Here is a 13,984-nt window from a genome sequence, read left to right on the forward strand (position 1 = left end):
CAAATTCTTCTGCTAGTTGGGGTTTAGTCCAAATCTGCATCCTTTCCTTCAAGGCTCAGGGGTCCAAGATTATCTTCTGTGTCTGTATTTATTGGTTTCCCTTTTCTTTGTTGAAGAGGGTCTGTGCAATCCTTCTGCCTAGTCCGCCATCTTGCCCCGCTCTCCTTTTTTTTTAAAGTCATATATAATTAGCCCATAGCCATGACTCAGCAGATCCACTCAGCTTTCTGTACTGTGTATATGCTGATGGTTTCCCTTATCCTGGATTATTGTTTTGTCTTTGTGTCCTGTCCAAGGCCTAATAAAAGTGTCTCTATTGAACCTGTTTCAATCTGGGGTCTCTTTTTCTCTATTACACTCGGCAAGCCCCACTGGAACACCTGATCAAAGGCATTAATCAAACATAATTGGGGCAGAACAGATAAGCAGTTACTGTAAACAGGAAAGCAACACCAAGTTTCTTACAAGAAACTCCACATTGTTAAAGAGTGCATGAGGGATTGTACCCACATCACAAGAAAAAAAAAAAAGAGTGCATGAGGGAAAAGAAATGCTTATTTAAATACAGTTTGAATGATTAATGCCCTAATAAAGGAAACAAAGCATAAAGAAAGGATACTGAAGAATAAAAGACAGATTTGGAAAGCAACCATGTAAAAATTCTAGATATTAAAAGTATTTTTAAAAAATCACTCACACACACACACATATATATAGTACTGGAAATAGAAATATCTCAGTGTGTTAAACAGCAGATAGATAAAGCTGAAAAGAGAATTATTAAAATGAAGATAAATCTGAGAAAGTACCTCGGACTTCAGCACAAAATAATAAAGAGACAGAAAATATAAAAACAACTAGGAGACATAAACAATAGAATTAGTCCAACAAATGGCTGAGAGTAAAGACAGAAGACCAGAGAAAGCAGCAAATGGGCACAGCTGAATGGTTGTAATTTCCAAGAACTGATGAAAAACATAAATAGTGAGATTCTAGAAGGAAAACAAGTTTCACAAACAATTTTTAAAAAAAAGTCACACCTAGGTAGGAGAACTGCATAACAAAAAGAGTCCAAAAATAACATAAAGAGACTATGGAGAAAATAATTAAAATTAGCACAAAAAAGGCCAGAAAGAAATAGGAAAATTCCATCAAAATAGTTATGGAAAATAACAAAACTAGAAATCTCCAGCCCATTTGGATTCAGAAATGAGGGTGAAATAGAGATATATTTATACTAACAAAGCCTTGAAAGTTTACTACTTGCAGACTCCTACAAGAAGTACTGAAGGATTTATTAAAAAAAAAAAAAAAAAAAAGCAATGCAACAACGCAATGCACTGCCATCGAGTTGGATCTGACTCATAGTGACTTTTCTTGGGTTTCTGAGGCAGTATCACTACAGAAGTAGATTGCCCAACCTTCCTTCCAAGGAGTGGTTGGAAGGTTTGAACCGCCAGCCTTCTGGTTAGCAGTCAAATGCCTTGGGTACTATGCCACCAGAACTCCCTTATATAAAAAAGAGGCATGAAACCCACTATGCAAAAGAGTAGCTGCTAACTAGGTAGACAATTACAAATAAGTTTGATTATTAAGATATAATAACAACAATGACTAATTTTAGGATTTTTACATGTTAAAATTACATTTTAACTGTATTGTGGCGATGTGGACAGAGATTGTATCCAAAGCATTCTAAAGTCCTTGTATTGCCTAGGAGAGGAAAACAGATATCAGAAATACACATATGGCATAAATATATAAAAGAATATTACTCAGCCATAAAGGAGAATGACATTCTGATGCATGCCCTAACAAGGGTGAACTTAGAGGCCATTATGCTGAGTGAAATAAGTCAGGCACAAAAGAACAAACACTGTATGGTATCACATAAAATAAGAAATTACATAGAAATCAGAAGTAATGAGTGATTACTATGGGTGAGACAGAAAGAAAAAGTGGAAGTCTTTGCTAAGAATACAATGAATATACGTGAAAGGTGGTGGGATAATTTGGATAAAGATAGCAAGAATAGTTGCACAACTTGAAGGAAGCAATCAAAGTCACTGTACTGTACAGGTAGAAATTGATGAAATAGTGTATGTTTTGTAGTATGTATATTGCTATAATAAAAAAGAAAGAAAAATGTCTAAAGTTAACAGCTGAAAGAACACAAAAAAATGTGTAACTACAAAAGCAACAGGGAATGAGAAGAGTAAAGAAAGCTCAAACAACTCAATAGAAAGAAAAAGGGGGAGGGAAGAGCAAAGAAAAAGCATGGCACAGAGAAGGCCCAAGAGCTGAGGTCAACTGAAGGTCAGCTGGCCCTGACCTATTTTCTTTGGCTCTGTGGTAATAGCTTAATTTATTAGGACAGGAAATGAAGTGTCATGCCACACATTTTAATGAGTTCACATCTGACCTCTGACTATTTTAGGATGATGGAAAAGGAGGGTCATCTCTAAAAGGTTTGGGAGAAAAGCTATCAGAACAAGGCTGCAGTTGAGTAGCAAGGACTATAAATTTTCCCATTTGCCTTGCCAGAAGAAACCTAGAGATGAAACCAGGAGTTTATAACAAACCATCCCATAGAAATGAGGTTGCTCATTCATTCTGAAGGACCAGCGCATGCTTTTGGAATGCAAATCTGACTATTATGGTTGTGCTAACAAGAAGTCCAAGGAGCTCTGGTGGCTCCGTAGTTAAAGCATTGGGCTGCTAACCAAAAGGTTGGCATTTCAAACCCACCAGCTGCTCCAAGGGAGAAAGATGAGGCAGACTGCTAACGTGAAGATTTACAGCCTATGGGGCAGTTCTACCCTCTGCGGTAGGGTTGCTATGAGTTGGAATTGCCTTGATGGCAGTTTTTTTTTTTTAATCCAAACAAGATGGCCAATCACAATGAAATGCCCAAGTGGCTCCTTCTAACTGATTAACTAATTATCTATCCAAACTCAAAACCTCCACATGTTTCCTGGTCTGATGGCAGTTCATTCATGAATCTCAGTTTTCCTTTCCTCTTCAGGACAGCCTTACAGACAAAGAGAAACTTTTTCTCTCTCAGAAGCAGAGGTCTGATAGTGAGACTGCCAGGAAGGATATGGATGACATTTACAAAGGTACAGAATTTGACTGCATCATAAAACATCCTGTGAGATGTAGATGGCATTTCAGGAGATCCATTTACTCTTTAAGGCCACATAAGGTCACCTCTGAACCAAAATGAATGGAATAACATAGTTGCATAAAATTAATCAACAAAGGTTGTTAGCCAAGCATGTATTATGTGCTGGGCAGTGTGGAGAACGCAGGGGAGTAAAAGACAAGGTCATCTCTGCCCTTCAGGAACCAAGTCTATGCCAGAGCATAATCCAAATTTATTTATATTTGAGTTTGGATGTAGTTTTTCCTTCAGTAGCAGATCTATCTTCTTCATTACAGTAGTTTTTACTACTGTAAAAGTTGTCATGCTTTGAGTTCCCTAATGCCCAGTGGTATGGAAACTTTGGGGCAATGAAGAATAAGACATGGGATTTAACTGTTATTCCAATAATTCACAAGATTAATCATCCACAACAGACAATGGAGAAGTTGACTCTAACAACAAATTGCAAAACAATTACACCTGAACTAGGGCATAAATGCAGATTTGCTCTGTCCATACAAAGGTTAAACTAAACATCTTTATGTCTATCACTCTAAGAACTGAACGACAAGTTCTGGAAGAGTTTTCAAAAAGAACTTACTCATCAGGTAGCTGCATTTATCTTTTCTTCCCTCCACACGCCACCCCCAAATCCTTGCTTCCCCTATCTCACCATATGTATATGGCTCCATCCATCCATTCATAAAAAATAATGCAGTGAACATAAATGAACCAACCAACAAAAGAATAGAACATTGTCTATGACTTACATCCACCTAGCATTGCTTTCTTATTCTTATTGGTTTTTTAGTGTTACTCCAGGTGTGGTCCCCAGACCAGGAACCAGGTCAGTGAATCGCTTAGTACTGGTCCTAAGAAACTTGACTCTGAATGTAAATCAACTATATCACTCAGGACACTATTTAGTCAGTTCACATTTTTTCTTAGTGAGACTTTATCAGTGAAGAAAGCCATATGTTGAATTACAATTACATTCTGGCACAAGCTCCTTATCTCATCTTCAACCAGGTCTTTGCAAAACACTGAACTTGTTGATTTCTAAGGTCTAAGACAATTCTGAAAGCCCAGAGTATACTATCATTTAGGGCTGTGATGCTAACCAGTACACGAACAGATGAATGCTCCTTAACTGAGTCCAGGAAGTACTCACCAGTGCAGTTGGCTTCATCAGACCAGTCCCTGCAGTCATTGTCCCCATCACACACCCAGGAGGAGCGGATGCACATGCCAGAGCTGCAATTGTATTCATCACTCCGACACTGGTGAGTTTCTGCAGGTGAGAGCATGAACACAGAGATAAGAAGACAAAACCTTTATAAACGGCATCAAACCAATGACCCCAGCAACACAGAATTCCGTCTCTGGTATCAAAGCTCATAAGGGTTAGAGATAGACTCATTATCACCAATTATCCAGAGATGGCATGGAAGAAGAGACCTTCACCTAGGAATGTAAGGTAATCTAAGATAGTTTCCCAAATAGTTTACAGGTATGCAGAGCTACCAATATCCTCAGACACCTGCAGCTAGTTCTCTCTAGAAAAAAACAGTTTTGTTGATTTAGCCCAATGTGCTCCATAAACATTAACAGTTTCTATGCTTGCTATAGGAAGAAAGACCTGATGATCTACTGTCAAAAATTAGCCTATGGAAATCAAGAGTCTGATTCTGTTGTACATAGGTCACCATGAATATGGGCCGACTTGACGGCAGCTAACAACATGTTTGGTATGATGGGAAGAGGTTGGAAAGCAATAACCTATAAGGACAGTGACCCCAGGGAAAAACAGAAGACTTCTAGAGACAGAGCATGCGGTTTCAGAAAAGGTGTAATCAGAGCTCTACGTGTGCTTATCAATAGCAGATGCTCAGCTCAGGCAAAGTGAGATTACTACTGAGCTTCCAAATAGGAAACACAAGTGAGGGACTTTCTGTAGGCAAAACTCCATTGATGCTGGTGAGTGTGCTGTCTCTAGAAGGGTGGGGGCCTGGGGCAAATGAAGCAGTGCGGTCTAACCATGACTTGAAAGGAGCCTGCACTGGCAGCATCTATCGTAAGTCTTTGGGATATTGTTACCATGGAATTTTAAAACCAAATTTTAAAGATCTTCAGAAAAAAGGAAGGTGCTCTCATGGTGTAATGGGTAAGGCATTTGGGTGTTAACCAGAAGGTTAGTAGTTCAAACCCACCAGCTGTTCCATGGGAAGGAGATGAGGCAATCTACTTCTGTTAAGATTTACAGCCTTGGAAACCCAATGGAGTTCACTATGAGTTGGAATCAACTTGATGGCAGTGGGTCAGACAACAGGAGAAGCCAAGTATGGGGCTGAGGGTGCTACCCAAGCTGCCTTACTCAAAAGGAAGTTGATGGTTAAGTTGGTGATTCAGATATTTATGAGGAAACAGTCTGAAGAGTAATTAACTAGACTCAATCTAACAAAGGGACTCACTGGGACCTTGGGATGGGTTCAGGATAAACTGGCAAGAATAGGTCAAGAATGAATGATCTGGGAACTGAGAGTGTTTAAAAGTCAAGCCTGTGCCCAGTGTGTAAGCTGGATGACACCAGAGACATGTAACTAAATGGACTTTCCTCTCAACTGTGGCAAACCTAGCTGTGCACTGTAACAGTAGGAGTGTGCTGTGCTGGGGAAGAACTGATAGAAATTTAAGAAGTGGAAAGTGTTGTGAATCCAAGGACTTACTTTCATGTACTTCACCTTTTGACCAAGATGAAGGGAAATGATATAATCCCCAAAAAAGTTCCTCTAAGACCCAAGCTAGGAAAGTCTTGAAAATCATGAAAGTGGCCCTGAGTGCATGGTGTACATGGATTAACCATGTAAAAGTATGTATGAGCAGCTACTGCTTCTCTTATCTCAGTGCCTATGAGTCAAGTGCCTGCTCATCATACAGCTGCCCTGCCCACATGTATGTGCACAGCTTGACTTTCCCACCCTCCATGGACAGAGACAGGGAGGCCAGAAGGGCCATACTAACTCATCACAATGTCTGGGTTCGTGTTTGGACTCCATCTTCACTTCCTTTAAATGCATATGGTTCCCCAATCTGGGGCAACATGTATGTTGCATAACATTTCCTCTGTAGACAGTCAGCAGCTACAAATTAGGCCCCAAGTCTATAGATACCACCTGTGCTCAGTGGTGCTTGCTTGAAGGATGGGCCTTCATCAAACTCACAGGGCATTATTCTTCAATGGAAGGGGTCCAGAAAGAGAAAACAGAAGAAATGTGTCCCAGTTCCTTCATTCTGCCATAAACTAATCATGTCACCTTGAGTAAGTTCCCTGACATTATGGGTTTCAGTCATTTAATCTCAAAATTAAAGAACTGAACTAATGTATTAATTCTAATAAATTATTTTTCTAAGTAGAAAATATTTCCATTCAGAAAACAGATGCTCATTCAATGCTTATACTATCTGCTGACTCCCAACAGAGTTTACTGAATTAGACTGGCTAAAGACAGGTCACAAAAACATAGATATGTGCCTCTGAAAGGCTAATATCACAGACACTCAGAAGTCTGGACCACTTTAATATCTGCCTGAATTCATGTGGAAATCTTCCTTTTCATTATATTTTATCCTTACAGCATCTCTGAAAGGTAAAACCAACAAAATCAAGCCAGCAGCTGTTGAGCCCACCCTAACTCATGGCAACACCATGTGTGTCAGAGCAGGACTGTGTTGCACCGTGTTTTCAGTGGCTGGTATTTTGGAAGTAGATCTCCAGGGCTTTTTTCCAAGTGTCTCTGGATGGACTCAAAGCTCCATCCTTTCAGTTAGCACCAGAGCGCCTTAACCATCTGTACTACTCAGGGACTCCCAGAAAGGTAAAGCAGGGGTTTCCTCCCTACTTTGTGGATTAGAAAACAAAGGCTAATTAAAGAGTAAATAAGTGACAGGAGCTGACACAAGTCACCATCTTTTCTGCCCATGAATCCAGTGTCCCATTTACTTTGGATCAAATTTTTCCAGTGGAACTGAATCCTCATGAAAAACAGCAAGCACCACTAAGCTCAAGTGGTGTCCCACCTGGAACAGAATCCACAGACCTCATGTCCCCTTACCACAGTGACTTTCATCACTGTTGTCTCCACAGTCATCCTCCAGGTCACATTTATAGGAGAGTGGAATACAGGTCCCAGACTCCTGGCAACGGAACTGGGTTTCCAGATCACAAATGGTGGTAGCTAAAATGGGAAAGAGATAGGACATACCAGTCAGGTACAACATACCTCTGGGACACCAATCAAAAAACAGAAGAGAACAGACTTTAATTGTAGCTGCAGAAATTAAATCTAAACTTATGGTAGAAACGAATTGCATGAGAACTTGAAATCTGCAACCAAGGGAGATAAGAGCTTATCTTTGCATGGACAGTTTCCAGATCTGAACAAGGCTGGGAAAAGTGAGAAACTTGCCTGGCTGGGTGAGAGAGTAATGGGTTAGATAACCTCCCAAGATCCTTTCAGATGTGAAGGCTTACAAATATGAAGGTTTCTTCCTAAGTAAGTGACAAAAATACCTTTATCCAGAAAACTACCATTAAGGAAACCCAGTTTCACAGAAGACGCTAGCACTTCATTGCATGTATGATAAAGGGGATGTGGAGGCAGAGCTCTGTAGTGAAGACAGGGGCTCTGCAGGCAATCAACACTGGGTTTCAAACCCTGGCTCTGCCTCTTTCTGAAGTTAAAATTAATTGAACCTCGCTGAGCCTCAATTTCCTCCTCAGCAAAATGTGAATAACATAATGTAGACAAGCCAAGCTGTGACCAGTCAGAACAACTAAATCTGAATCTTGATTCTACCACCTACAACTTAATCCTAACCATCTGTACCTCTGTTTTCCTGTATCATAAAATGGAGAATATACCTATACTTCATAGCATTATTATGAAGATAGCTAAGAAGACAAAGTTGGGAGCAGAACCCATAAAATAAGATATAAATATAATGACTTGAAACAAATGCCAGTTCCCTTCCTCTGAGCTCTTCTGGCATCAGAATGAGTACAGAATTAGATTTGCTCTCCCTTCTGCATAGAAATTTCCTGGGCTTAAGCACAATCCCTAGGAACCAGGAAACAGGCTGCCAGGAAAGTCGTAGGGAAGAAAAGCTGTTCTCAGGAGCAGCTGAAGGCCTGATATGACAAAACAGAATTCTGGGATGGAGGGTGTGGGCGTACAGTGAAACGAAAAGCCAAATGGCATCACTGCTGTTAGACATCCCCGGCAGCTCTTATTTGGGGCTCCATTTCTCCTCTGTAATTGAGCTCTTGGTGGGAGGAAGGGGATGAATGCAAAAATGACAAGACTACAGGGGATTCATGCCAAAACCCTCAGAGCCTGACAACTACCCAGCTGGGGAGTCTGTTCAGGAAGGAGGAGAATCTGACAGTATCCCTCCTGCGTCTGCCTTTATCTCCCTTCAGCTTCTCATCCCTGGCAGCTTACAGGATGCCCCACTTAACTTCTGACACAGTTCCCCTTGGTAGCTTGTGCTTCTCCTATAGCCCTGCCCCAGCAGGGGGTACCCTTGCCAACTTGATAAGCACCACTCTCCCCAGTGCTGACTTCCTTGATAAGGGAAGCTGAGAAGGTAAGTGCCAACTCTTGTTCCAGACACTACTTTCTAAGCCCCTACACTCCTTATCTCCTTACCTCTGCCAAGTCTGACTTGCTGGGACTTAAGTCAGTTGGAGTTAGGAGAAAGAAAAGAAGAAAGCTAGTGTCAAGGTCTCAGGAAGGTCAATCTCAGCTGACATTTACACCAAACTAGGAAAAGGTCACAGCCAGTTCAGTTCCGTATTTCATAGTTCTACTCTAGAACACTTGGGGTTGTCATGATGTTATGACTCAGAATCAACTTGATATGGCAACTGGTTTTTCTGGTTGGTTTTGCCCATTTAGTAAGCTCTTCTCTGGTAGAGCTGTGGTTAAGGCATTCGGTTGCTAACCAAAAGGTAAGCGGTTCAAATCTACCAGCTGCTCCATGGGAGGAAAGTAAGGCAATCTACTTCTGTAAAGATTTACAGCCTTGAAACCTAATGGGGGTCACTATGACTCAATGGCAGTGGGTGGTTTTTTTTTTTTTTTTTTTGGTTCTCTTTCCATGTGAAAAATATTCACTGAAGCCAAAGGAAAACAATTTAGGAAAGGTTTCAGTAAACAACCTACAATAAGCTAGAAGTGGCAGGCTAAAAGGTATTACAGGGCTCAGAGTCTAATGAACAAACTCCTAAGTTGCTTTCTGGGTTATGTGGCATGTGGATCTGGTGTAGGCTGCATGGGTGACTGGCTAAATACATCAGCTGGAGGACAGATGATGGAAGTACATGGAGCCACTCATTAATCTGTTCTCATGGTACACATTGGCAAATGAGCTTCTGGATTTCCAAAGGTAAAATATCTAAGAGAGAAGCATTTTGCTTGGTTTCTGGCTTCCCTGCCCCCTGCTTATCTTTCCAAAGCCAAAGTCTTATCCATCACTTCAATGGCTCCCAACTTCTCTTCTGAAAAGTCCAAAATTCCTACCCAGCTCACAAGACCTCTGCTGATCTGGGCCCTGCCCATCCATCCTTACCTTGCCTACTGCCCTCACTCACACTCTCTGCTAACCCACTAAGCTTTCTCAGGTTCTCATCCAAGCGACACATACCTCTGGGTGGTCACATATGCTGCTCCCTTGCCTAAAGATGTTTTCCCTCTACCTCTGCCTGGCTCATTCTACTCACTCTTCAGGGTTCTTTATTAACGCCTACGTAAGTTTGATTTGGCATAGTGGCTAAGGCATTTGACTGCTAACCAGAAGGCTGGAGGTTCAAACCCACCAGCCAGCCACTCCTCGGAAGGAAGACTGGGCAATCTACTTCCATAGAGATACTGCCTCAGAAACCCAAGGAGGAGTCGCTATGAGTCGGATCCGACTCGACCGCAGTGTGTTTGGTTTGCTTTTTGGTGCCACTGTGGTTAAGGCACTAGGCTGCTAAACAAAAGGTCAGTAGATTGAACCCACCAGCTGCTCCAGGGACAAAGATGAGGCAATCTGCTCCTGTAAAAATTTATAGCACTGGAAATGCTATAGGGGTCACTATGAGCTGAAATCAACTCAATGGCAGTTTGGCGTTTTTTTTTTTTTTTTAAGTTTGATTTGGGCACCCCTCCTACATGCACGTGGCCTTCCTCAACATATAATTCATCATGTTACATAACCGCCAGTTTACTTTCCTGACTCATGAGGACAGGGACTATGCCAGAGTCTAGTCCAGGGCTTGATACAAAGAGGGTACTTAATACTTACTGAATGGATTGATGGATGTATTGCTAACTCAGAGATGGGCAAAGCACCTCCTTACAAGTTGATGTTGAAGCTATTAAAAATTAAGTGAAGAAAAGATGGACTGCTAAAACTTTTGGCAAATTATCCATTATAACTAGTAGTTTGCCTTTAGATTCTGCTAAACTGAATCATATACTTTAGTAGTTAAACCAAACCAGTTGCTAACTCACGGCAACCCTATGTGCATTAGAGTAGAGTTTGACTCTGACTCATGTTGACTCCATGTGTCAGAGTGCAAATGTGCTGCATAGGGCTTTCAATGGTGTGTTTTTCAGAAGCAGATTGCCAGGCCATTTTTCCCACCCCAGGACTCCATTTAGTAGTTAGGACTCTAGAAGGCCTCCAGTCCAATGACGACATTTGCATGGCACACATGGCCACGTCTACAGCCCAGGCCACACTAGGCATCACTAATCAATTAGAACTCTCTCTCCTTAGCCTGGCAGGCAGCCGATATCAACTGCTTGGAGCAGCATACAAAATAAAACCTGTTTGCTTTCTCTGAAAGGCTGAGTATCAAATTTACAGATCAAAGAACTTCTTCAGGTCACCTGCTTTATTACAGTGCTGGGGCCAACATTAAAGCCTAGACTGCCCAACTCCAAAACCTGCTTACTTTAGACCATGTAATACTCACCCATAAGTCTCTTATAATGAGTAGTTACTTAGATGTTTTTGTTGTTGCTATTTCTTTTAATGCTTTTTTGAAAAAAGAGTAACATATATCTGAGAAAAATGTATAATTGGTTATGAAAACCTTATCTTGGTTACCCAAGTCCTATCAGCTTATATGGCCTTCACCAATCACCGGTGACCAGCACACTAGGATGTAGGCCCCCTGCCACAAGGACCTGACCAGCTTTGTGAGTGAGGTTAAACGTTCAACATCCGGTGACTCAGCCAGCCAGAAGACTCACGGCAGTTTCTCTCGTCACTCATGTCTCCACAGTCATTGTCGAAATCACACCACCAAATGCTGTTGATACAGTTCCCATTGCTGCAGCGATACTGGTTGCGCAGACAGGTGTTCTCTAGCCATCAGGATGGAGGGGAGGAAATGAAAGCAATGTTACTCTTAAAGCTGGGCTGCAGGACTTTCCCTTTTGAGTTTCCTCAAATAACATGTCTGAAGTAGTAAAGGGGAAGGAGCAATGACAAACACATATGCAAACAGGGAAGCAATCATCTGATAGAGGCCTTTTTCTTTCCTCTTTCAATGAAAATGAATGGAGAAGAGGTGGTTATGATGAAGAAAAAGGGCAGTGATGATGCCAATTGGGTCTACTGGGTAGAAGATACCATATATCAACATTATAAAATACTAATTACATGAGCAACTCATTAAAAAGCTGTATCTACACAGTATTAAAACATACACACATACATATACATACATACATATACTCAATATATCTATATTCAATCTATAGCAAAACCTATATATAGCTGCCCAGAACCCAATGAGATTGCCTTCTTTTTCAGTGTCATGAAAGTTTTCCACCTTTGACGGTGTACTCTTACCACTTTTCTCTTTTAGTGGGAAATATTTGAGTTTTTCTTTTCTAACAGGTTTCCACCTAATACAGGTTCCAGCTTTCGTAGGTTTTACTGTGTATACATACATATACAAATTCAATTTATCAACCAAGGAGGTTGCTAAGATTTTCTCTATGTACTCTGGGGAGATTTTCTGCCCCATGACTTCTTTAAAGCAAGCAGTTCTAATTCCTCACACAGAAAAAATGCATTGTTCAGTAAATTGGGTCAAGGACATGTGACAACTGGCTTCTTGTTTGGACAGCCAAAGGCATTCCAATAGGGACATGGAAAAGCCTCTCCCTTCCTCTTAGAATTTAGCACTGACTCCATGTTGCATTCCAAATAGCTTTAAGGTGCTATCCAGAGACTGAAAGTCTCCTGTTTCCAAGAAGGGAAGGCTCATCTCTTTTTCTGTTTATATTTCTTAAGGGAAATAGGCTGTAAATATGATGGCTGTGTACTTTGCTGCCCTGGACTAAGAGGCAGCTGTGAGAAAGGAGAGTATGGTTACAAAGCAAATATAACCTTGGGAACAAGGAAATGCAGGAGTTCTGGACATCAATCCAGGTACTTCATAGCAAAGAACTCTCCCAGGACTTCATCTCAATGACAGACATATGACGTTGAGGAAGTGGTAAGGGTAATAACTAAAACCCAAACGAAATCTACTGCCATCGAGTTGATTCCAACTCATAGCAAACCCTACTGGGTTTCCAAGGCTGTAAATCTTTACAAAAGTAGATTGCCTCATCTTCCTCCCATAGAGCAGCTGATGGGTTTGAACCCCCATCCTTTTGGTTAGCAGCCAAATGCCTTACCCACTATGCCACCAGTGCTCCTTGGCATAATAACTAGAGAAGAAAAATTAAACAGATTTTTAGAGGAACAATTTTAAAATCCATGTATTCAAATTCAAAGGGAGAGTGGGGTAAGGCTGGAATGGCCATTTAGTCACAGCCTGGACGTAAAGATTCTAAGTGTATAGACTCAAAGCCCTTTGCAAACACTATTCCAAATATCAGGACTTCTCAGGTGAGGGAGGGAGCAGTACAGTGGTAACTGCTAGATGAGACTACTCAGAAGGAGCAAAACAATCATTTCCAATCAGGTTGGTCCAACTTATAGGAAGCAGGAGAGACTAGAGAAGAACACAGATGTAGGGAATGGATAAGGAGAGAAATGAGGAAAGGAATAAATGAAGGGTGGACCCCAAAGAAGCCTGTGTCATTTGACATTAAATTGAACAGCGTGGCTATTATTTCTCTATAAACCACTTAAACATGTTCAGGATAAATGTTCAAGTACCATAAGCCTCAGCAACTGATTTAGATGTCTATAGCAATCTGTTGATATTATTGTCAGCTGCTGTCCAATCAGCCTCCAACTCCTGGTGACCTCACACACACCAGAATGAAATGCTACCCACTCCTGTGTCATCCCCATGACTGACTGCAGATCCAACCACCGTGATCCAGAAGGGTTTCCAGTGGCTGATTTTGGCAGTGGATCATAGGCCTCTCTTCCTAGACTTTCTCAGTCAGGAAGGTCTGCTGAAGCTTGCTCGGCATCACAGTAACACACAAGCCTCCACTGACAGGCAGGTGGTGGCTGTGCTTGAGGTGCTCTGGCCAGGAATCGAACCCGGGTCTTCTTCACGAAAGGTGAGAATTCTACCACTGAACTACCACTATAGAAATATAGGAATCTACTGGATTTAATGTTGTTATTGTTGTTAAGTGCCGTCGAGTCATTTCCGACTCATAGCGACCCCATGCACAGCAGAACGAAACACTGCCCGATCCCGTGCCAGCCCCACAATCCCTGCTATACTTGAGCCTGTCATCATAGCCACCGTGTCAATCCATCTCGTTGAAGGCCTCCCCCTCTTTCGTCGACCCTCCACCGTACCAAGCA

General features: G+C 41.5%; 1 protein-coding gene across 1 annotated transcript in view; it reads right to left on the reverse strand.

Annotated features, from left to right (window-relative positions):
- Nucleotides 1-13,984, reverse strand: part of SORL1 (sortilin related receptor 1) — a gene marked incomplete at its 5' end in the record, with an annotated part of 272,129 nt that overhangs the window by 96,642 nt on the left and 161,503 nt on the right. Inside the window, 3 exons of the mRNA XM_007949949.2 lie at nucleotides 4,317-4,436; nucleotides 7,258-7,380; nucleotides 11,449-11,562. Coding sequence (XP_007948140.2) covers nucleotides 4,317-4,436; nucleotides 7,258-7,380; nucleotides 11,449-11,562 — 357 coding nt within the window. The remainder of the gene's footprint in view (nucleotides 1-4,316; nucleotides 4,437-7,257; nucleotides 7,381-11,448; nucleotides 11,563-13,984) is intronic.

This window comes from Orycteropus afer, unplaced genomic scaffold (genome assembly GCF_000298275.1).
Source record: "Orycteropus afer afer isolate SDZICR_OR568_19922 unplaced genomic scaffold, OryAfe1.0 scaffold00258, whole genome shotgun sequence".
NCBI classification, from domain to species: domain Eukaryota; kingdom Metazoa; phylum Chordata; class Mammalia; order Tubulidentata; family Orycteropodidae; genus Orycteropus; species Orycteropus afer.